Source organism: Hypanus sabinus, chromosome 4 (assembly GCF_030144855.1).
Source record: "Hypanus sabinus isolate sHypSab1 chromosome 4, sHypSab1.hap1, whole genome shotgun sequence".
Taxonomy (NCBI): Eukaryota; Metazoa; Chordata; class Chondrichthyes; order Myliobatiformes; family Dasyatidae; genus Hypanus; species Hypanus sabinus.
Window position 1 is genome coordinate 8,088,108 of NC_082709.1, and position 25,637 is coordinate 8,113,744.

The 25,637-nt window shown below is 39.0% G+C and overlaps 1 protein-coding gene across 7 annotated transcripts in view; it reads left to right on the forward strand.

The window, feature by feature from the left end:
- The window catches only part of cfap221 (cilia and flagella associated protein 221), a 254,455-nt gene that overhangs the window by 133,956 nt on the left and 94,862 nt on the right, over positions 1 to 25,637 (forward strand). For all 7 annotated transcript variants that reach the window (XM_059966334.1, XM_059966331.1, XM_059966329.1 and 4 more), the window contains 2 exons: positions 4,799 to 4,937; positions 7,293 to 7,389. In XM_059966334.1, the coding sequence (XP_059822317.1) occupies positions 4,799 to 4,937; positions 7,293 to 7,389 (236 nt within the window). The remainder of the gene's footprint in view (positions 1 to 4,798; positions 4,938 to 7,292; positions 7,390 to 25,637) is intronic.

A 25,637-nucleotide genomic window follows, 5' to 3' on the forward strand; every position in this document is an offset into this window, starting at 1 on the left:
TCTGAAGTAGCATCTCATTTTTGCTAAATACTGAAAAACAGAAACTCGATCTCTCCTTGTATGCTAGCCCTACAATTCCAGTAAACTCTAATGAAATTCTTGTGCACTTCTTTCATAACCATATATTTTATATGTTAAAAGACTAAATTTCAGCATAATACTCCAGGTGTTGTTGTTGTTAGGCTTTGGGGTTACACTCTTCTGATTTGAATATTTACTAGAAAATGAATTTCTTTCTTTTTCTTCTGTTTATTCAAGGATTCACCCTTTTTTCATATCTGTATTTGATTCTGCATTGAATTTATCATATTAACTTACATCTTCGTTACAGTGCATAGTGTCATTCAATCAAATTAGCGGAGATGGAATCCATTTAATGTTGATATTCAGTCTAATCCATATGCTCAATGGACACTTGACAGAAGATTATAAAAATTATGAGAGGCAGACATAGATAGGTTAGGTAGTCAAAATCGTTTTGCCAGAATAAAAATGTCAAATACTCGAGGGGCATGCATTTACGGTGAAAAGATGAAAATTTAAAGGAGATGTGTGCAAGATGTTTCTTACACAGATGTTATAATGTGGACCTGAGAGGTTTTCCTATATTACCAGCTCCAAAAAACACAAGTATAAATAATGATGCAAGAGATTCTGCAGATGCTGGAAATCCAGGGTAACATACACAGAATGTTGGAGGACCTCAACAGGTTAGGCAGAATTAATTAATTAATTAATCAATCAGTGTTGATGAGGCTCTATGGGGCACTGGTGAGACCCCATTTGTGTGCAGTTTTGGGCCCCCTATCTTAGAAAGGATATGCTGATGCTGGAGAGAGTTCAGAGAAGATTCACTAGGATGATTCCTGGAATGCAAGGACTAACATATGAGGAGCGTTTATCGGCTCTTGGATTGTATTCATTAGAGTATAGAAGAATGAGAGGGGATCTCATGGAAACATTTCGGATGTTGAAAGGGTTAGACAGAATAGTTGTGGAAAAGCTGTTTCCCTTGGTGGGTGAGTCCAGGACAAGAGGTCACAGTCTTAGAATTAGAGGGTACCCATTTAAAACAGAGATGAGGAGAAATTTTTTTAGCCAGAGGGTCATGGATTTATGGAATTCGTTGCCACATACAGCTGTGGAGGCCCAATCATTGAAGGTTTTTAAGGAGGAGATTGACAGGTATCTGATTAGTTAGGGTATCAAGGGATATGGGAACAAAGCCGGAAATTGGAACTAGAATAGTTTAGCTCATGGTGGAGTGGTGGAGCAGACTCGATAGGCCAAATGGCTTACCTCTGCTCCTTTGTCTTGTGATCTTGTGAATTATGGAGAAGAAGAAAGAGGTGACATTGCGGGCTGAGATCCTTCATCAGGACCTGAAACGTCAGCTTTTTATTCCTCTCCATAGATGCTGCCTGCGTTCCTACAGCATTTTGCATGTAATGACCCTTGACTTGTGTGTGGAAACCTCTAGGCTTTGCTACAGAAGAATTTTTCTGATTTCTTAAAACTGAAGAGTATACACTGTTCAGTCATATGCAATTTAGTGACTCACAGGAATGTGAAACATGCATTAGGTTCTTTCATTTAGAGTAAGTCTAATGGCAGCTTTGGATGTATAGTACGAATGCCAAACAAGCAGTCCACCTCATTATAGAAGGAACAGATTTATAATGGCTATGCCAACCCATATTGTCTAAAATAATCCATCTGATGCTCCACCATGTTTATACTGTAACTATATTTTCTTAAGAAAATAGGTGCAGGAGAATCAGAGTTTTTAAGCATGCAATAGATTTCTAAGCAGGCCAATGAATGTCTAGTCATAGAGTCATAGAACACTACAGCACAGAAACAGGACCTTCAGCCCATCTAATCAATGCTGAACTATTAATCTGCCTAATCCCATCCACCTGCAGCTGGACAGTAGCCATCCGATCCATATACTTTTTCAAATTTCACTCAAATCTTGTAATTGAACCCACATCCACCACTTCCACTGGCAGCTCATTCCACACTCTTACCACCCTTAACGTGAAGAAGTTCCCTCTCATGTTCCTATTAAATGTTACACCTTTCACTTGAACTCTGGTTATAGCCCCACCCAACCTCAGTGGAAAAAACTTGCTTGCATTTACCTATCTATACCCCTCCTAATTTTATACAACTCTATTTAATCTCCTCTCATTCTTCTACACTGTAGAGAATAAAGTTTTAACCTATTCAAACTTACCCTATAACTCAGATCATCAAGTCCTGACCACATCCTTGTGAATTTTCTCTGTACTCTTTCAATCTTGATACCTTTCCTGTAGGTAGGTGACCAAAACTGCACATTAAGCCTTTTCAATATCTTATACAACTTCAACATAACATCCCAACTCCTGTACTCAATACTTTGTTTTATGAAGGCCAGTGTGCCAAAAGTTTTCTTTACAACTCTAGCTACCTGTGACACCATTTTCAAGGCATTATGAATCTTTTTTCCCAGATGCCTCTGTTCTACCGAACTCCTCAGTCCCATACCACTCACCATGCAAGTCTTACTCTAGTTTGTCCTCCCAAACTGCAACAGCTCACATTTGTCTGCATTAAATTCCATCTGCTGCCCTGTCCTTAAAGAAATTATTGAAACCATTTTTCTAAAGGATTGGACCATGTTTTGGGTAAATGTTTATTAGTGCAAAAAGGGCAAAAATAATAAGAACCTTCTGGTCCACTAGAAATCACAACACATTCAGATGAAGCAAGAGGAGAAGATACATCCCTGACATTTTCTCTTTTGTGTGTATGCTGAAAAATTATTAACATTGTGACACCAACTCTTAAAGTTTGAAAAGTTCAAAGTGCAATTAATTCTAGATGCTTGTCTATGTTTTACAGAGGATAGGAATACTTGCACTAGATTGATTTTTTATCTTGTCAATTATACCTGAACATTTCTCCACCATTCACCATCAGCACAGATGCACAACAGTGCTATGTGCTTAGCCCCCTGCTCTACTCACTTTATATTGAGGATTCTGTGGCTAAGTACAGCTCCAATGCCTGTTGTTACCCGAATCAAATGTAATGATACCAGCATATAGGAGGGAGATTGAAAATTTGCTTGAGTGGTATCACAACAACATCTCACTCAATGTCATCAAAACCAAAGAGCTGTTTGTTGACTGCATGAGGAAGAACCAGAGGTTCATGAGCCAGATCTCCTTAGGGCAGGGGTCGGCAACGTTTACCACTGAAAGAGCCAATATGGACCCATTTCCCACAGAAAAGAAAACACTGGGAGCCACAAAATGAAATAACACTGCATACAACGGGTTTTTTTTTGCCTTTATGCTATGTATAAACAAACTATAATGTGTTGCATTTATGAAATTGATGAACTCCTGCAGAGAAAACGAAATTACATTTCTGCATGCAACAAAAACATTTTGAACTCCGAAAAAAAAGACGTTGGGTTGAAGGTTACTCCATAGGTAGCCTACCTTGGATCGAAGAATTAAAAGAAAGCGCGCATTGGCGGGTGTCAGGCATTGGCAGTTGTGATGTATATTAATAGCGATAAAAAAACACGTTGTAGCGGTGTGCTACACGCAGCGCTAAAATAAAGACTGCAGTCAAAGGTAACTTTATTCGAACTAAACAGCCTTGCTTTAAAGCCTCCCTCAACCCACCCCCCGTGGGCACGGATGCTCCAAAAGACACGTACTCACAAACCCCCGTAGGCTATCTCCCTTAGCCTGAACGGTGGCTAATTGTGAGCCGGTTCGGATGTGCCAGGAAACGGTGTCTCCGCAAAGTTTTCAGATTGTACAAGATCACCATAATCTTCAAATTTCGAATTACATTTCAAAAGCTAACAAACCACGGGGAGCCGCATCACAGAGATCAAAGAGCCGCATGTGGCTCTGGAGCCGCAGGTTGCCGACCTCTGCCTTAGGGGAATGGAGGTGGAGAGGATCAGTAACTTTAAGTTCCTAAGGTGTCAACATATCAGAGGATTTGTTTTAGGATCAGTGCATAAGTGTTATCACAAAGAAGGCACAACAGTGACTCTACTTTCTTAGAAGTTTGCATAGATTAGGCATGTAACCAAATATATTTTGACAAACTTCTTTGGATGCACAGAGGAGAGTGAACTAATTGTTTAGATGACAGACTGGTATGGAAACACCAATGCTCAGGAGAAAGAAAGGACAACAGAAGGTGGTGGATATAGCCCAGTTCATCACAGGTGAATCGCTCCTCAACCATTGAGTGTATTTGTATAGAGCACTGCCACAAGAAAGCAGCATCCATCATCAAAGCTATGCACCATCCAGACCGTGCCCTCTTCCCTCTAATACCATCGAGACGAAGTTACAGAAGCCTTAGATTCTACACCAGTTTCAGGAACAGTGATTACCCTTCAACCATCAGGCTCGTGAACCAGAATGATTAACTTCATTCACCAATACTCTGGCCTGATTTGACAATCTACAACATCCTCACGTTCAAGGACTCTACACCTCATGTTCTCAGTTTTATTTTTATTTGTACAGTTTGTTTTTTTTTGCACTTTGGTGGTTGGCAGTCTTTGTTTTTGTTTTTTTTTTTGTAAAATTCTATTGTATTTATTTTTACCTACACTTGCCTGCCAGAAAATGAATCAAGGCAGTAAATGACAGCATACTGCGTAATGTAATGTATTTTGATAATACATTGTTGGAACTTTGAACTTTAAATTCCCATTTTCAAATGATACCATATTGGAAATTCAAATTGTTGTGATTTACCTAATATATCTCAGGTTTCAAGATGAATATGAAGAAACTAAAGACACCGTCACAAGAAAGTTGCTGGATCCTCAGAGTATTTTGCCAATAAACATTTCAAGAAAAAAGAAACATCAGAAGCGTGTATTGGATCAAACAGCCGAAAAATTTAAGGTATTTTTTTTAGGAAAGGGATAGTAATTTTTCTGTGGAATAGTGAAAGAAATTTCAAGTTTATCCAGGTATATAAAAAATATTGGAAGTAGGTCATATGAACAAACTAATCAGGATCAGGTCTAGACTACTCAGCCCTTCATGCCAGCTCTGCCATTTAACAAGATCATATCGATTGTTTAATGTCATTGTAATTTCAGCTCCATATTTCTATCTTCCTGTAGTAATCATACACCTCTGTGCATATCAATCTACCTCTGCCAAAAATATATTCAAAAATATTATCTTTACACAGCTTCCTACTCTATTTGTTCCCAAGCTCCTATAAAAATATCCTTTATATATCAATACTATCAAGATCCTGCAAATTCTTATATATCTCAATAAGTTACTGTAGTTATTTTAAGCAGGTACAAATCTAGTATGTCCTCTTGTTCTTCATAAGACAGCCCATATATTGCAGTACTAGTTGAGTTAATTTATCTGATCTGCTTCCAATCTAGTGGTACCCTTTATTAAATAAGGAAAACAATGCTATACATGTTGCTTCAGATAAGGTCCCACCAATATTGTAACTAAATGTGACCACTCTACTTTTGTATTTCATCCCTCAGCAGTAAAGAAGTTCATTTTCTTAGCTTTCCTAAATATCCTCTATATCTGCAGATTATCCTTTTGTGCATCATTCATGAGGACACACAGGCCCCTCTGCATTCTCAGAACGCTCTTCAGTCTCTCACCACAAATGATTTTACTTTATTTTTCCTGCAAAATGGACATTTTCATGCATTTACTCCATTTGTCAAATCTCTGTCCATTTAATTAGTTAGCATTCACCATTATGTACCTTGTATGATGTGAGTGATCATGAGACCATGACTGTTCTTGGCAAATTTTTCTACAAAAATGGTTTGCCATTGCCTTCTTCTGGGCACTGTCTTTACAAGACAGATGAAACTAGCCATTATCAATACACTTCAGCGATTGTCTGCTGGCGTCAGTGATCACATAACCAGGACCTGTGATATGCACCAACTGCTGATACGACCATCCATTTTCAGTTATACTCTGTGTTTTTTGCTCAATCTTTCTCATATTTTATGTGTTGGGGAGGAGGATTTGGAGATCAACGTGCCTGTTTTGTTTTTGTGTGGGGAGGAGAGATTTAGAGATTGATGATCACACTGCTGTTCTTTTCTTTCTTGATTTCATGGCTATCTGGAGAAGAAGATTGTCAGAGTTGTGTACTTTGATAATAAATTAGCCTTTGAAAATAATTTGCTCTCATAAATTCATGTGAAAATAGTAAATAAATGCCAAATATATTTTTTATCTTGAGTTTCTTGATGCATGCATGGATAATGAACTTCACATTATGAAATGTCATGATCCAGCCCATTTTCTAGGAATGCAACACTCTCCTTCCCCTGTAACACGAAGGTCACCTATACATGAACATTGCAGGGAGTAAAAGGATACAGACTACATGCAGGCAGATGGAAGTAGTTTAGATTGGCACTGTCATTAGTTTAGTCATGGTGGGTGTCATGACTGTGAATGTAGTTACCAGAGAGACTCTGAAGTTGAATGATATAGAAGTCTTTATTGAGCCAAACAAGCAGATTTCATACTGGAGACACTCTTGAAAGAAGAGGCCTGCCTGACCCAACATTGCATAATATTTTTATCTACTAAAGATCAAAGGTATCAGCATGACAATTCTTAGTTACAATGTAATGTATCCACAATACTTTGAATTACATGTAATTTTCAAACATCTCCATCTTCACACCAACAATCCAGAACCCAAAATGAATGTCAATCCCCACACACACTGCAGCTGCGTCCATGTACATACAGACACCTTACATGAAAAGATGTTTCTTGGTTTGCAATCAATACCAGTCTGCAGCTCCAGGAAGACTATTATTTTAGGCTGCATTTTAACCACAATCTACAGTCCACATTCAGGTCTGAAGAGTGCTTGCTATTGAAATTAATATTTGTTATATGCTGTAATTCCAGAATGTGCCCTGACAGTGGGCAAAGGGCTAATTCCTGTTCAGTCTATGTGTAGGCAGGTGGAATTAGTTTAGACTGGCATCATCATGGTGCAGCTGTACCATACTGTTTCTGTTTTACATTCTCTTGCATTTAGTTTTTGGTGAGGAATTTGACTTGTTCTCATTCGTCAGTGTTATTGGACCACAAAATTATGAAGCAAGACTGAGATATTGTATATATACTTATAGAGGGAAAATTATGAGTAGGAGGAAAGTCTGATATCAACAAATAAGTAATAAATTAAGCTTAAAATTGTGAAAAGATAACTACATGTTTTTTTTCCTTTACCAGGGCTCAAAGTATCCAGCTGATTTGTCCAATCCGCATGCTGTAGCCCTTGTATTAAACCAGAAACCTGGCAAATTACGACTTAAAGATCTGCGAGAAGGTAATTCAGTAACTCAGTTACATGATCACTATGTATTACATTTCTTTCTTAAGTATAAATAAACAAAATAATTTTATTTTTGAGTACTTACAGTAATTTTTTACCCATGGAGCAGGAAGAATGAACTATTTTGGATTAATAGCAGCAGAATTTCAGTCATACCAGTTTAATAAATTTAAAATCAAATTAAATGTATTGTCAGAATACATATATATCACTATATACAAACCTGAGATGCATTTCCTTATGGAAATATCAATAAATCCATAATAGAATAATAAACATAATAGAATTAATGTAAGACCGCTCCAAATTGGGTGTTCAACCAGTGTGGCAAAGGTCATGCAAGTACAAAAAGAAAGAAATAATAGTAATAAATAAGCAATAAATAACGAGAACATGATATGAAAAATCTTGCAATGGAGTCCGTAGGTTGTGGGAACATTTCAATGATGTGATATGGCAAGTGAAGTTATCCCAAGTGCTTGATGGCTGAGGGGTAGTAACTCTTCCTGAACATGGTGGTATAAACCCTGATGTTTCTGTACTTCTTTAAAATTCAAAGTAAATTTTATTGTCAAAGTACATGTATGTCACCATATGCAACCCTGAGGTTCATTTTCTTGCGGGCCTTCTCAATAAATCTGTAGAATAATGATCATAACAAAATCAATGAAAGATCACTCAACAAGGGCAAAAGCAGCAGCAAGAAGAGAACATGATCTGGATGTTGAGGGTCCTTGATGATGGATGCTGCTTTCCTGCGACACTGCTCCATGTAGATCTGCTCAGTGGTAGAGAAAATCTTATTCATGATGGACTGAGCTATATCCACTATTTTTTGTAAGATTTTCTGTTCAATTTTCCATACCAAGCTGTGATGTGGCTAGTCAATATACTTCGGGTTCATAATTATATGCTCACAATATTTTCTCCATAAGGTGCAATACTTCCAAAATTCTAAACCTCATAATCATATGTGTACCCAATGATTGTAATTTCATTGTTAACCTGCACTGGCAGAATTAACTCGGTATTTTTATTCTCTCACTTTAAATAGTTGTGTGGCTTTCTTCAGCCAACAACTGCCAATGAACACTTCATTCCTCTAATTCTTTATCACCTTCTTCCACCAACCTCACTCTGTGTACATTTCTTGCTGCCTCAATAAAGCAACCAACCTAATCAAAGACTGGACCCACCCCACTCATTTTCTCTTCTCACCTCTGCCATCGAGCAGATGATACAAAAGCCTGAAAGCACATACTGCCAGCTCAAGGACAACTTCTTTCCCCTTGTTATAAAACTTGAATAATCCCCTAGTCCAATAAGGATGAACCCTGACCTCACAACCAACCTCATTATGGCTTTGCACCTAATTGTCCACCTTATACTGCATTTCCTCTGTAACTGTACACTTTATTCTATGTTCTGATATTGTTTTACCTCAGTGCATTGAAACATTTTTTTTTACTATACTTGGGTACATGAGGCAATAATAAATAACTTTACCAATTTACTTTCTTAATGGTTTTTAGAAGTCTTTCATAAGATGTTTTACGGCATTTTAGCTATTTTAATGTGCTTTTTTAATCTTAGTTCTTCCTATTTTTTATTCATTGCTTTTTCAAGATCTATGTGTTGCTTCTGAAACTGGAATTTATTGCTAATACATGATTACTCTTGGGAAGGTGTAGGGAATCTGTGACTTTGAACAACTTTAGTCCTCATGATGACGGTATACCACAGTGCTGTTGCTCAGGGAATTAAAATATTTAGAACTAGAAACAATGGTAATATATTTTTTAATTGGGACAATAAATGACTCTGTGGGTGGTTAGCCGAAGAATGTGTAGGTGTACAGGTGGAGATTTTAACCATACTTTGGAAGTCCTGTTTGTAGGTTATAGATTCAACAGGTGTTGCTGAAATTGCTTAAGCAAATAACAACTGTGCATTTTGTAGCTGGCACACAGTGCAGCCACAATATACCAATTTGTGATGGAAAAGATGGATGTTTAGGGTGGTGGATGGCATGCCAATGGTTTGGACGATATTGTTCTGGATGATGGCAAGCTTCTTTACTGTTGTTGGAGGCGCATTCCTCCAGTTATGGAAGTATTCTAGCATACTTCCAACTTGTGGCTTGTCATTTGTGGAAAGTCTTTGGGACATCAGGACATGTATCAAGCCTCTGATGTACTTTTGAATTTATGGCTGGTTCAGTGGAATTTCTGGTCCTTGTTGACTCCCAGAATGCCGGAGAAGAGAAACGCAATTATGTTAAACTGAGGTATGCTCTCTTCTGGTTCCTACTGTTAGGGAGGAGGAACTATATTGATCATCCAAACTCAATGATTCAGAAACAGCTTTTTCCACACAGTCATCAGATTTCTGAACAGTAAACAGTACTTCATTGTTCCTTGTTGCACTATTGATTTATTTCCAGTTATAGTAATTATTTTTATCTTTGCACTGTACTGCCACTGCAAATCAACAAATTTTATGTCATTTACAGTGCCTTGAAAAAGTACTCAGCCCATAATTACAAAGGGGGTGAATTCTTTTTCAGCTTCACAATTATGGTTCTTCATTTTTAGTAAGTTGCTGAGAGGTTTTGGAATTTCTCTTTTGATTTGACATGCACAATGTTTTTTAGATATGTTCAAACAATTCTACTTCAATACATTTTAAATGTAGAAATGAGACAGTAAATGTGAAAATACTTGTGGGGGCTGAATATCTTTTCAACACACTGTCACTAAACCTTTCAGCCACTCAAAACTGCATTATCAATTCAGACCAAACAAAACGTGAAGAACCCAGTGCTGTAATAGAAAATTATAAATATTGATTAGTTTGTAAGGTGGTGACAACTTTATGTTATCAATCAGTTCTATGTTTTTAGTGCAAATTCCAGGATTAGAAAAATAATGTTGTAAGACAGCAACACGATGCATATTAATCAACAGCTGATAAATATTATATTAGATATGCTATTTTTGCGAAGAATGGGACCACACCTCTGTTGTCTTTTGGGACTTGTGATGGCAGCAGTCACTCTGAGTGAGATGCAGAAGTCAGTGACCGCAACTGGAGATGAAATTCATGGCTCCACAAGCTCTAAGGGCTTGCACGAAAAGGGTATTTTTGGAAAAGTGGCAAGGAAGAAGCACTGGCAGGAAAAAGCATATCCTTGCTTGTAAAGATTTTGCAAAGTGTCTGTAAGGAAGATACTGTAAAGATGTGGATGATGGTTGTGGTCGGATGAGACTGAAGTGGAAATTTTGGCCTCGGTACTAAGTGGTACATGTGGCATAGATCTAAATCACATCATCCAGATAACAACATTTCTGCTGTAAAATATGGTGAAGATAGCATCATGCTTTTCAGCAGCAGGGATTGAATCTCTGGTCAGGATTGATTAGAAGATGAATGCTGCTAAATACAGAGAGATCCTGGATAAAGAACTGCTAGCCTCTGCCAGAAAGATTGAACTGGGGACGAAGTTCATGATTCAGCAGAACAACAACCCAAAGCACATTGCCAGATGAACCATGGCTTCAGATGAAGAATATTGATGTTCTTGTATGCCACTTCAGGGTCCTGACCTTAACTCAATCAAATATCTCTGGCAAGACCTCAAGCATGCTGTCTACCACCACTGCCCAACTAACCCGGGACAGCTTGAGAAATTTTGCAAGGGGGAATGGCCAAATCTTGTTCCATCACATTGTGCAAAGTTAATAGAGACTTATCCAAAAATACTACTGGCTGTAAAAGATGCAAGAGGTGGTTCAACTAGGTACTGAGCAAAGGGGGACGGATACTTTTGAAGTGCTGACTTTTCGGTTTTTGAATTTTTCGTTTTTCATGCTTTACAACTTCCCCTGATTTTGGGGCTCTGCTGTGAAAAAAGGAGCATGTAATTTCACAAATAAATATTCTCAGTGAAATTGATCAAAATCCATGGTTATAATACTCATTTATGTGAACAAAGGATTGGGACTGATTTGATTCTGATGCTGTATTTCAGGGATAGATTTTACGACTTTCTTTTGTTCTGAAGTTGTCATTACTTGGCATTTTTGTGGCACAGTTGTTACCTGCCTCTTCACACCTACATATGACTGTTGTCTAGAGCTGTTAGGGAGGGTTTAAACTAATTTGGCAGGGGGATAGGAACCGGAGTCATAGGGCTGAGGAAGGGGAAAATAGAAATAAATCAAAGATAGTGTGCAAAAGAGATTACAGAAAGAACAGACAGGAGATAAGGCTTAATCAAAGCCAGTGGCATGTGTTACAGGACAACAGAGGTGTGGTGCAGTTAAAACAGAAAGCAACAAATACTGGACTGAGAGCATTGTATTTGAATGCACGTAGCATAAGGAATAAAATGGATGATCTTGAAATTCAGCTAGAGATTGGCAAATATGACGTTGTGGCTATTTCTGAAACTTGGCTAAAAGATGGCTGCCATTGGGAGCTGAATGTTCAAAGATGTACGGTGTTTCGGAAAGATAGGTTAGCAGGCAGAGGGGGTTGTGTGGCTCTGTGAATAAGAAATAATATGAAATCATTAGAATGGGATGACATAGGATCGGAAGGTGTAGCATCTCTACAGGTTGAGTTCAGAAATGACAAGGGTAAAAGGACCGTTATGGCAGTTGTGTACAGGCCTCTGAACAGCAGCTGGGATGGGGATTACAAATTACAGCAGGAGAGAGAAAAGGCATGTCAGAAAGGCATGTCAGAAAGGCAATGTCAAATCGTTGGGGATTTTAACATGAACGTGGATTGGGAAAACCAGGTCAGTACTGGACCTCGAGAGAGAACTTGTAGAATGTCAAAGGGTTGGCTTTTTAGAACAGCTTGTTGTTGAGCCCATTGGGGGATGGGCTGTGCTGGATTGGGTGCTGTGCAATGATCCAGAGGTGATAAGAGAGCTTAAGGTTAAGGAACTCTTCTGGAATAGTGATCACAATATGATTGAGTTCACATTGAAATTTGAGAGGGAAAAAGTGAAATCCAATGTGTCGGCATTTCAGTGGAAGAAGGGAATTAAAATAGCATGAGAGGGGAACTGGCCAAAGTTGATTGGAAAGGAATATTTGCAGGAAGGACAGCAGAGCAGCAATGGCTGGTGTTTCTGTGAAAAATGAGGGAAGTGTAAGACAGATATATTCCAAATAAGAAGAAATTTTCAGAGGGAAGAAGGACAGTACTGTGGCTGATAAGTGAAGTCAGAGCCAAACTAAAAGCACAAGAGAGGGCAATCAAAGAAACCAAAGATAGTGGGAAGACGGAGGATTAGGGAGCATTTAAAAACTTGCAGAAGGAAACTAAGAAGGTCATTTGGAAAGAAAAGATGAATTATGAGAGGAAGCTAGTGAGTAATATCAAAGAGGATGCTAAAAGCTTTTTTAAGTATATAAAGGTAAAAGAGTATTGAGGGTAGATATAGGACCAATACAAAATGAAGCTGGAGATATTGTAATGAGAGATTGCAGACATAGCAGAGGAACTGAATGTGTATTTTGCATCAGTCTTCACAGTGGAAGACATCTGTAGTATACCAGATGTTCAAGAGTGTCAGGAAAGTGAAGTATGTGCAGCGAAAATTACGACTGAGAAGGTGCTCAGGAAGCTTAATAGTCTGGGGATGAATAAACCTCCTGGACCTAATGGAATGCACCCTCAGGTTCTGAAGGAAGTAGTTGGAGAGATTGTGAAGGCATTAATGATGATCTTTCAAGAATCGATAGATTCTGGCATTGTACTGGATGACTGGAAAATTGCAAATGTTGCTCCGCTATTTAAGAAGGGTGGAAGGCAGCAGAAAGGAAACTATAGACCTGTTAGCCTGACATCAGTGGTTGAGAAGTTGTTGGAATCAATTGTTAGGGATGAGATTACGGGGTACCTGGAGGTACATGACAAGATAGGTCAAAGCCCGCATGGTTTCTCCTGCCTGACAAACCTACAGCAATTTTTTGAGGAAATTACAAGCAGGGTATACAAAGAAGATGCAGTAGACGTAGTGTTGAAATTGTATCTGCCTCTACCATTTCCTCTGGTAGCTTGCTCATTCCAAATACCTACCACCCTCAGATCCCCTTTAAATCTTTACCCTCTCACCTCAAACTATGCCTTCTAGTTTTAGACTCCATCATCCTGGGAAAAAGATTATGACCAATGATTTTATTTGGATTTTCAGAAGGCCTTCAACAAGGTGCTGCACATGAGGCAGCTTAGCAAGATAAGAGGCCATGGAATTACAGGGAAGTTACTAGCGTGGGTGGAGCATTGGCTGGTCGGCAGAAAACAGAGAGTGAGAATAAAGAGATCCTATTCTGGCTGGCTGCCAGTTACCAGTGGAGTTCCACAGGGTCAGTGTTGAGATCGCTGCTTTTGACGATGTATGTCAATGATTTGGACAATGGGATTAATGGATTTGTGGCTAAATTTGCCGATGATACAGAGATAGGTGGAGAAGCAGGTACTGTTGAGGAAACAGAGAACCTGCAGAAAGACTTAAATAGTTTAGGGAATGGGTAAAGAAATGGCAAATGAAATACAATAATGGAAAGTGTATGGTCATGCACTTTGGCAGAAGAAATAAACGAGCAGACTATTATTTAGATGGGGAGAGAATTCAAAAAGCAGAGATGCAAAGGGACTTGGAAGTCCTTGTGCAAGATACCCTAAAGGTTAACCTCCAGGTTGAGTTGATTATAAACAAGGCGAATGCAATGTGGGCATTCATTTCTAGAGGTATAGAATATAAAAGTAGGGAAGTGATGTTGAGGCTCTATTAGACACCCGTTAGACCACACTTGGAGTATTGTGTACAGTTTTGGGCTTCTTATTTTAGAAAGAATATACTGACATTGGAGAGTGTTCACAGAAGATTCACAAGAATGATTCCAGGAGTGAATGGGTTACTGTATGAGGAACGTCTGGCAGCTCTTGGGCTGAATTCCCTGAAGTTCAGGAGAATGAGGGGGGAATCTCAAAGAAACATTCCGAATGTTAAAAGGCCTGAACAGATTAGATATGGCCAAGTTATTTCTCATTGTAGGGGATACTAGGACAAAAGGGCACAACTTCAGGATTGAAGGAAGTCCTTTTATGTGGAGAAAATACTTTAGTCAGGGTGGTAAATCTGTGGAATTTGTTGCTACGAGCAGTTCTGGAGGTCAAGTCATTGGGTGTATTTAAGGCAGCGATAGATAGGTTCTTGATTAGCCAGGACATCAAAGGGTATGGGGTGAAAGCAGGGGAATGCAGATGATTGAAAGAATTGTATCGGCCTATGATTGGCCTATGATTGAATGGTGAAGCAGACTCAATGGGCCGAATGGCCTACTTCTGCTCCTATATTTTATGGTCTTATGGTTTCGTTTCATGCAGACATGGACTAAGGCAATGAAAATGGGAACTTTCTCCCAGCAATAGAAGTGCTACAAGTTGTTATAGAATCATAGAGCATGGACCAGCCCTTTAGACCAAATCCATCCATATCAACCAGCTGCTTACCTGAGCTAATCCCATTTCCTGTGTTTGGCCCATATTCCTTTAAACCTTTTATATCTATATACCTGTTTAAGCGTCTTTTAAATGTTGTAATTGTATCTGCATTTACCATTTCCTCTGGTAGCTTGCTCATTCCATATACCTACCACCCTCAGGTCCCCTATAAATCTTTTTCCTCTCACCTTAAACTATGCCCTCTAGTTTTAGACTCCATCACCCTAGGAAAAAGATTATGACTAATCATTTCATTAATCCCCCTCATTTGTATACACCTCCATAAGATCATCCCTTAACTGCTTATACTCCGGGGAAAATAGCTCCAGTATCTGGGTATAACTCAAGCCATCTTGTGAATCTTTTCTCTATCCTGTCCTGCTTCAGGACATCCTTCCAACAGCTAGGTGACCAGAAATGCACACAGTACTCTCAGCTCTCGCAGCTCCTATTCTCTAGATTCTGATCGATCAAGGCAAGCATGCCAAATGTCTACCAGTGTCACTGCTTTCAGGACACTCTGTGCTTGTAACCTTGGTATCTCTATCCTTCAGCATTTTCCAGAATCCTGCCATTTGCTGTATAAGTCCGAGAACCATAGAACACTACAGCACAGTACAGGCCCTTAAGCCCTCCATGTTGTGCCAACCCATATAATCCTTAAAAAAAAGTACTAAACCCACACTACCCCATAACCCTCCATTTTTCTTTCACCCATGTGCCTGTCAAGAGGCTCTTAAATACCCCTAATGTTTTAGCCTCCACCACCATCCCTGGCAAGTCATTCCAGGCACTCACAACCCTCTGTGTAAAAAAACTTACCCCTGATGTCTCCCCTAAACTTCGCTCCCTTAATTTTGTACATATGCCCTCTGGTGTTTGCTATTGGCACCCTGGGAAACAGGTACTGACTATCCACCCTATCACTGCCTCTCATAATCTTGTAGACTTCTATCAAATCCCCTCTCATTCTTCTATGCTCCAAAGAGAAAAGTCCCAGCTCTGCTAACCTTGCTTCATATGACTTGTTCTCCAAACCAGGCAACATCTTGGGTAAGTCTCCTCTGCACTCTCTCCATTGCGTCCACATCCTTCCTATAATGAGGTGACCAGAAATGAACACAATACTCTTAAGTGCGGTCTCACCAGAGATTTGTAAAGTTGCAACATGACCTCTGTACTACTGAACACAATCCCCCTGTTAATGAAGCCTAGCATCCCATAGGCCTTCTTAACTACCCTATCAACCTGTGCAGTGACCTTGAGGGATGTATGGATTTGAACCCCAAGGTCCCTTTGTTCATCCACACTCTTAAGTAACTGATCATTAATCCTGTACTCAGTCTTCTGGTTTGTCCTTCCAAAATGCATCACCTCACACTTGTCTGGATTGAACTCGCTCTGCCATTTTTCTGCCCAACTCTGTAGCCTGTCTATATCCTCTTGTACCCTTCAACAACCTACAACTCCATCCACAACTCCTCCAATCTTAGTGTCAACCACAAACTTACTCACCCATCCTTCCGCCTCTACATCCAGGTCATTTATAAAAATCACAAATAGCAGGGGTCCCAGGACAGATCCCTTTGGCACTCCAGTAGTCACTGACCTCCAGGCAGAATAGTTCCCTTCCACAACTACCCTCTCCGTTCTTCCTTTAAGCCAATTTTTTATCCAAAGAGCCAAGGTTCCACTTATCCCATGCCTCATGATTTTCTGGATGAGTCTCTCATGAGGGACTTTGTCAAATGCTTTGCTAAAGCCCATGTAGACCACATCCACTGCCCTATCCTCATCAATTTATTTTGTTACCTCTTCAAAAAACTCAATCAGGCTCATGAGGCACGATCTTCCCTTCACAAAGCCATGTTGACTATCCATGAGTAGACTATATTTCTCCAAATGCTCGTAGATACTATCCTTAAGAATCTTTTCCAGTAGTTTGCATACCACCGACATAAGACTCACTGGTCTATAGTTCCCAGGTTTCTCCCTATTACCTTTTTTAAACAAGGGAACTACATTTGCCATTCTCCAGTCCTCTGGCACTTCCCCTGTAGCCAAAGAGGATTCAAAGATCATCGCTAATACTCCTGCGATCTCTTCTCTCAATTCCCACAACAACCTGGGGTGTATCATATCCGGCCCTGGAGATTTATCAAACTTAATGTTTTTAAGAAGATCCAGCACTTCTTCTTCCTTAATCACATTGTCCAGCACACAGGCCCGCTCTACTTAGACCTCATCCTAATCAAGATCCTTTTCACTTGTAAATACTGAAGCAAAGTATTCATTTAGGACCTCCCCAACCTCCTCTGCTTCCAGGCACATGTTGCCCTCTTTATCCTTTAGTGGTCCCACCTTCATTCTTGTCATCCTCCTACTCTTCACATACGCATAGAGCGCCTTCGGGTTCTCCTTAATCCTACATGCCAAGGCCTTCCCATGCCCCCTTCAATCTCTCCTCAGTCCTTTCTTTAGCTCCTTCCTGGCTACCCTATATCTATCTATCTATCTTCCTTCCTTCCTTCCTTCCTTCCTTCCTTCCTCTTTTTATTAATTTTAAACAAGCAGAATAAGAAAAACATTGAGTACAAAGAGCTTGAGAGTACATAATTAGTAGGTTAAAGTACAGATACAAACAGTTGATAATCCACATATAATAACCTCCCAAACTCGTAGTAGGTTACAGAAAATGAAAAAAAATAAGAAAAAAACCCAAAAAAACAAAAAAGAAGCAGCTAACCTAACCAACATGGGCCATTGTATTATGTCAAATATACACAGTGTCAATAACTCCGCACCTCTATCCAAATCATTAAAGATGATAAGAATAAGGTTTAGGAAAAGTCAGTTTAGCTCATGTGAAAGTGTTAAATAAATGGTCTTCAAGTTTCTTCAAATTTAACTGAAGGATCAAAAATGACACTTCTAATTTTTTCTAAACTCGAGCAAGAGATAGTTTGAGAAAACCACTGAAATGTAGTTGGAGGATTAATTTCTTTCCAGTTCAATAGGATAGATCTTCTAGCCATTAATGTTACAAATGCAGTCATCAGCCGGGCTGAGGGGGTAAACAACTATTATCCACCATTGGTAAACCAAAAATTGCAGTGATAGGATGCGGTTGCAATTTGATATTTAAAACTGTTGAAATAATACCAAAAATATCTTTCAAGTAATTTTGCAGACAGGGGCAAGACCAAAACATGTGAGTCAATGAGGCAACTTCAGAATGACATCTGTCGCAGATTGGATTAACATGAGAATAAAATCGAGCAAGTTTGTCTTTGTCATTGAATTGTATTGTATTAGGGCATGTTTGGCACAAATGGAAGAAGAATTAATTAACTGTAAAATTTTCTCCCACTGCTCTGTGGGTAAAAGACAATGAAGTTCTTTTTCCCATTCCTTCTTAATTTTATCTGATACCCCAGTTGTATTTTCATGATCATATTATAAATGATGGCTACTAAACTCTTCTGACAAGGATTCAGAGCTAGGATTTTTTCTGTCATATCCGTTGGACATAATTTCGGAAAGGACTGTAACATATTATTCAAGAAATTTCTAATCTGTAAGTATCTAAAAATGAGTTTTAGTCAAATTATGTTTATTGGACAACTGTTCAAAGGACATAAAACTGTTATCTAAAAATAAATCACGGAAACGTGTTATACCTTTTGTTTTCCATAAAGGCTTGGTCCATAAGAGAGAGCTGAAAAAAAATTAGATACAATAGGGCTTGATAAGATAAACTTATTCAAGCCAAGGAATTCACGAAATTGAAACCATATTTATAATATATATTTTACTATAGGGTTAGTTAATTGTTTATTCAGTTTAGATAAAACAAAAGGAAGCGAAGATCCTAAAATATAAACAATGAAAAGTCTTGTACAGATTTGCACTCCAAATTTACCCATTGTGGGCAATGTGACCGATTTTTGTGTCCAAAATATTAAGTATCAAATGTTAACTGCCCAATAGTAAAATCTTAGGTCTGGCAAAGCCAAACCACCTTCCTTCTTAGGCTTCTGTAAATATTTTTTACTGAATCTAGGATTTTTATTCTGCAACACATATGAGGATATTTTGGAGTCAATAATGTCAAAAAAAGATTTAGGAATAAAAATTGGTAATGCTTGAAATAGATTTAAAAAATTGGGTAAAATGATCATCTTGATAGCATTAATTTGACCAAACAATGACAAAGATAATGGGGACCATCTAGTAATAAGTTGCTTGATTTGGTCAATTAAAGGTAAAAAGTTAACTTTAAATAAATCCTTGTGTTTCTTGGTGATTTTAATACCCAAATAAGTAAAGTTATCTGTGACAACTTTAAATGGTAACGTTTATAGGTTGAAACTTGCATATTTAATGGGAATAATTCACTCTTATTAAAATTGAGTTTGTAGCTGGAAAAGCTACTGAACTGAGTAAATAAGGATAAAATAACAGGAATAGATCTCTCAGGGTCAGAGGTGTATAGTAACAAATCATCAGCATATAATGATGGCTTATAAGTCCCTTTCCTGCGGGTAATACCAAAAATATTAGGTGAGTCACAAGTAGCAATGGCTAAGGGTTCCAAAGCAATGTCAAATAGTAGAGAACTTAAAGGACAGCCTTGCCTCGTATTATGGGACAGCTGAAAAAAGGGAGATCTTTGATTATTGGTAAGAACCGAAGCCAAAGGCTTATAATATATTAATTTAATCCATGATATAAATTTTGAGCTAGAATTAAAATTCTGCAACGTGTTAAATAAATATGACCATTCAACTCTATTGAACGCTTTTTCAGCATCTAAGGAAATGACACATTCTGGTATTTTAGATGAACGAGTATAAACTATATTAATTAATTTTCTAATGTTAAAGGATGAATAATGATTTTTAATAAATCCTGTCTGGTCTTCAGAAATAATTTGAGGTAATATATTTTATAATCTAGTGGCCAAAATTTTGGTAAAAATCTTGGAATCCATATTCAGCAAGGATATAGGCTGATAGGATGCACATTCAGTGGGGTCTTTATCTTTTTTAAGAATTAGAGAAATGGAGGCATCATAAAAAGATTGTGATAGTTTACCTACAGTTAATACATCTTTAGAAATTTTACAAAGCCAAGGAGAGAATATATAAGAAAAGGATATATAAAAAATTCCGCAGTATAACCATCCGGACCAGGGGCTTTCCCTGAAATCATTGAAAGAATAGCCTCTTTTATTTTAGTTTCCGTAATAGGCACATCTAGTAATACACAATCTTCGGCTGTTAATTTCAGGATATTCAATTTTCTTAAAAATTCATCCATTATGGAAGAATCATCCGAAAGTTCTGATTAATATAGAGAGTTATAAAAATCTTGAAAGGCTTTATTTATCTCTTTATGATCAATCGTCAAAGTGCCATCTCGTTTACGAATCTTAATGATTTGCCGTTTAACCGAGCAAACACGAGGAAATCTGCAGATGCTGGAAATTCGAACAACACACACAAAATGCTGGTGGAACACAGCAGGCCAGGCAGCATCTATAGGGAGAAGCGCTGTTGACGTTTCGGGCCAAGACCCTTCGTCAGGACTAAGCTGCCGTTTAACCAAAGTAGTTTTCAATTGATTAGCCAATAATTTACCAGATTTATCTCCATGTACATAAAACTGAGTCCTGGATTTAATTAACTGATTTTCAATCAAGGAGGATAATAACAAACTGTGCTCCATTTGAAGTTCAACTCTCTTTTTAGAGAGTTCTTTACTAGGGGTCACAGAGTAAGTCTTATCAATTTCTTTAATTTTATCAACCGATGTAAGTATTTCAGTGTTAATTCGTTTCCTGACTCCAGCAGAGTATGAAATAATTTGTCTATGAGTAAATGCTTTAAAAGTGTCCCAGAATATTCCAGTAGAAATTTCTTCTGTAAAGTTTGTTGAAAAAACAAATCAATTTGTTGTTTAATAAAGTTGAGGATGTCTGAATCCTGTAGTAAAGTAGAGTTGAACCGCCAAGATTTGACATTTGAGGATGAATCCGTTGTCTTAATAGATAGTTTCAAAGGTGCATGATCAGAGATAGTAATAGAGTCATATTTACAATCAATAACATCTGTAAGTAAACAATGATCAATAAAGAAATAGTCAATTCTTGAGTAATTACGATAAACATGAGAAAAGTATGAAAATTCTTTGTCGTTGGGGTGTAAGAATCGCCAAATGTCAGAGATTCCAGAATCAACCATAAAGGAATTAGTAAGAGAGGCCGTTTTATTCAGAAGAACTTAGATCTGTCCATCGAGGGATTTAAACAACAGTTGAAATCCCCACCCATGATCAACATGTACTCATTTAAATTAGGGAAGGATGTAAATAAACACTTAAAAATTCAGGACAGTCAATATTTGGAGCATAAACTTTTTGATTAAAAAGTAAACCAGTAAGGAGCAGACATCTGCCTTGTGGGTCCAAGATTGTTTCATAGTGTATAAAAGAGGTTGAGGAATCTATAAAAATAGTAATGCCTCTTACTTTGGCTTGGGAATTCGAATGATACTGTTTTCCCTTCCAAAACCTAAAAAAAACATTGACTATCCTCCTTCCTCACATGAGTCTCTTCTGCAAAGATAATATTAGCATTTATTTTGTGGAATACTTTAAATATTTTTTTCTGTTTAATCAGACGATTTAAACCGTTTGTAGTCCAAGAGACAAAATTAATAATCTTATCCATATTGCTAATATTTATCGTAGTTAACGCACAAGGTTAAAGAGAAAACAAACTCATGAATCCGGATGGGGAAAGCAGGTTCAAAGAGGAACTAGAAGTTACGACACTTCAGCCATTTTGGTAATTTCAAGTCAGCCCATGAAGTGAAAACTAAACAAAAAGCAAAAGCAAAAAAGAATCCCCCTCCCCCACCCCCGCCCCCAAAAAGCCAGAAAGAGGCAAGCAGGCAAACTCAAACTAATTTTACCCCCATCTCTCAAGATGGCAACTCAGAAGAAAAAGTAAGAAAACAGATACAAACCAACCATATTCAAAAAAAAGGGTTAGTATATAACAAGGATTAAACTATAAAATTAGTATTATATATTAAAAAAAATTTAAAAAGAGGAAAAATACTAAACCGTTAAAACCCAAAAGTGGATAACATTATACTAATATTTCAAAAGAAGGTCATCAGTCTTGTTCAGACACATTCAAACCAATGTGACGTATCCAAACACTGAGGTCTTATGGGAAGAAGAAATGATATCTTGGGAGAGGAAAGTTTAAAAAAAAACCTTAATACTTAAGCATACAAGATGTAAAACAAAAATGTATATAAACTTAAGAACACTTAATTAGTTGCTTACAAAACTAACAGAATAATAGTTTTAAAAAAAAGCTCAAAATAAACCAAAAACAGACCTTAACTTAAGCATGTAAAAAATACACTATCAGCCATCACATAAAGATCATCAAATTGTGAAAAGTCAGAATCTATAGGTTAATTATTAGCTTAAAGGAAAAAGCCAATATGGATAGTAAAAATACAATACATTAGTCAAGTCGTAGTGGAAAGGAGCTATTCAAGAAATCTTTGGGCATCCGCTGGAGGTTCGAACAGCCGACAAGAATCATCAGGAAGAGTAACTTTCAGTTATGCTGGGAATAACAACGCTTGTTTATAGCCTTTCCGATAGAATTCCAACATAACCAGAACTTTTTTCCCTCAGAACTTCGGGACTGTAGTCTTTCAGGATACGAAATTTGATATCTTGAAAGCTGATCATACCCTTTTGTCAGGCAACCCGAATCAGGTGATCCTTAATATGAGGATAGTGAAGCCGGAGAATCACAGGCTGTGATTTCCGGCCTGGAACTGGTTTAAAGCGAGAGAGGCGATGTGCGCGGTTGATTATTGGAGGGGTATCCAGAACACCTGAGCCGAAGACATCCGTTAAAAATTTAGAGAAAAATGCAACCGGATCACCCTTCTCAAAATTTTCCGGGAGCCCGATTATCCGGAGGTTCTGTCTTCGAGATTGATTTTCAAGATCAGTAAGTTTGAATTTATAATGTTCCAACAGTTGAGAAGTTGAAGATAGCTTTTGTTCCAAAGTTTCAATTTTACAATCTCTCTGGCGAGCGGCATCTTCGAGAGCTAAAATTCTTGCTTCTTGTTGTTGAGTATCCGATGTGAGTGACTGAAGTTTTGCATTGACTGTCTTTAAAGTTTCATCAAGCAAAGAAAGCTTTGGGGTGAGTTTATTCTCCAATCTCTCAAGTCTCTCATCCACAAGTTTCCCGATTGCTTCCAAATTTAACGGTTCTTTTGTCAGTTTCGATTCCTTAGTTTCTCGTGGTTTTGACAATTGAAAAGTAATTCAAACAGTCGAAAAATATCAACCCCTTTAGAATAGGTGTAAATAGGTCAGTTAGGGGGTGATTGTAGGTAAAAGTAAAAGGTTTGGAGCGAAGCCTAATGCCGCCTCACCCCAAAAGCGCCATCTTGAGAGGACCCTATATTTCTCATAAGCCCCTCCTACTTCCTGCTTCTTATATCTAACATATGCTTCCTTTTTCGTTTTGATGAGTTGCCTCACATGTTTCGTCAGCCACGGTTCCCTTTTCTTACCATTTTTTTTCCTTGCCACATTGGGACAAACCTGTCCTGAACCCAGCTGAAGTGGTCCCTAAACTTCTCACACATTATTTCTGTGCTTTCCCCTTTGAACATATGTTTCCAATTTACTCTCGCTAGTTCCTGCCTCATCCCTTCAAAGTTAGCCCTTCCCCAGTTAAGCACTTTACCATTTCATCAGATTTTATCCCTTTCTATAGCTATGTTGAAGCTAAGGGAGTTGTGGTCACTCTCACCAAAATGCTTCCCCACCAAGAGTCTGTCACCTGACCAGGTTCATTACCCAGAACTAGATCCAGTATAGCCTCTCCTCTCATCGGCCGGTCCACATACTGTGTCAGGAATCCTTCTTGATCACACCTGACAAATTCAGCCCCATTTATCCCCCTTGCACTCAGGAGGTGCCAGTCAATATGAGGGAAGTTGAAATCACCCATAACTACTACCCTGTATTTCCTGCTCCATTCTAAAATCTGCCTGCTTATCTGCTCCTCAGTGTCCCGAGGGCTATTTGGGGGCCTGTAGACTACTCCCAGCATAGTGATTGATCCCTTCCTATTTCTGACTTCCACCTAGACTGTCTCCGTGGACACTCCTTCTCCAGCGTCTTCCCTTTCTATAGCCGTGATACTATCCCTGACCAGCAATGCCACTCCCCCCCACTTTTTCTACCTCCCATCCTATTCCTTTTAAAACACCTAAACCCCAGGACCTGCATCATCCAATCCTTCCCTTCCTCCAACAAAGTTTCAGTAACGGCTACAACATCGTAGTTCCACTTACTAATTAAGTTCATCCTTCTTGCTCTTAATACTCCCAGCATTGAAATAGACACATTTCAACCCTTTAACTGGCTATAATCATGTTCTGTCCCCTGCCTGTCCTTCCTCATCAACTCAGAACTCCTAACATCATGCCCTTGTCCTTCTACCTTAAGCACTGCACTCACATTCTGATTCCCACCCCACTGCCAAACTAGTTTAAACCCTCCCCAAAAGCTCTATCAAACCTGCCCGCCAGGATATTGGTCCCCCTGGGGTTCAAGTACAATCTGTCCTTTTTGTACAGGTCACACCCACCCCAAAAGAGGTCCCAATGATCTAGAAATCTGAATCCTTGCCCCCTGCTCCATTGCCTCAGTCACGCATTTATCTTCCACCTCATTCTATTCCTATGCTCACTATCGTGTGGCACAGGCAGTAATCCCGAGATTACTACCTTTGAGGTCCTGCTTTTCAACTTCCTTCCTAATTCCCTGTAGTCTTCTTTCAGGACCTCTTCCCTTTTCCTACCTATGTCATTGGTACCAATATGTACCACGACCTCTGGCTGTTCTCCCTCCCACCGCAGGATATCTTGGACATGATCAGAAACATCCTGGACCCTGGCACCTGGGAGGCAAATTACCATCCGAGTTTCTTTCCTGCATCCACAGAACCGCCTGTCTGACCCCCTAACTACAGAGTCCCCTATCACTACTGCCTTCCTCTTCCCTTCCCTCCCCTTCTGAGCCACAGAGCCAGACTCTTGCAGAGGCACGACTACTGTCGCTTCCCCCAGGTAGGCTGTTCTCCCCCCCAACAGTACTCAAACAGGAGTACTTATTGTCAAGGGGTACAGCCACTGGGGTACTATCTAGTGCCTGACTCTTCCCCTTCCCTCTCCTGACTGTGACCCATTTCTCTGTCCCCTGTGGCCCCGGAGTGACCACCTGTCTGTAACTCCTGTCTATCGCCTCCTCACTCACCCTGACCAGACGAAGGTCATCGAGCTGCAGCTCCAGTTCCCTAACACAGTCCTTTAGGAGTTGCATTTTGATATACTGGGTGCAGATGTGGCCGTCCGGGATGCCAGGAGACTCCACGACCTCCTACATCTGACACTGACCACAGAAAACTGGCCTCACACATATACTACCTCCTTTTGCAATCAACAACTGCCTCACCTTGTCCCATCACCACCGAAGCCCATGGAGCCAAAGCCCTTTCACTCTGCTGCCTCTCACTCCGCTGCCCGCTGGATATGGCTGCCTTCTTTTTAAACTGTTTGTGCTCAACTGGCTGCCGTCACGCGCCTGCACAGTCTGGC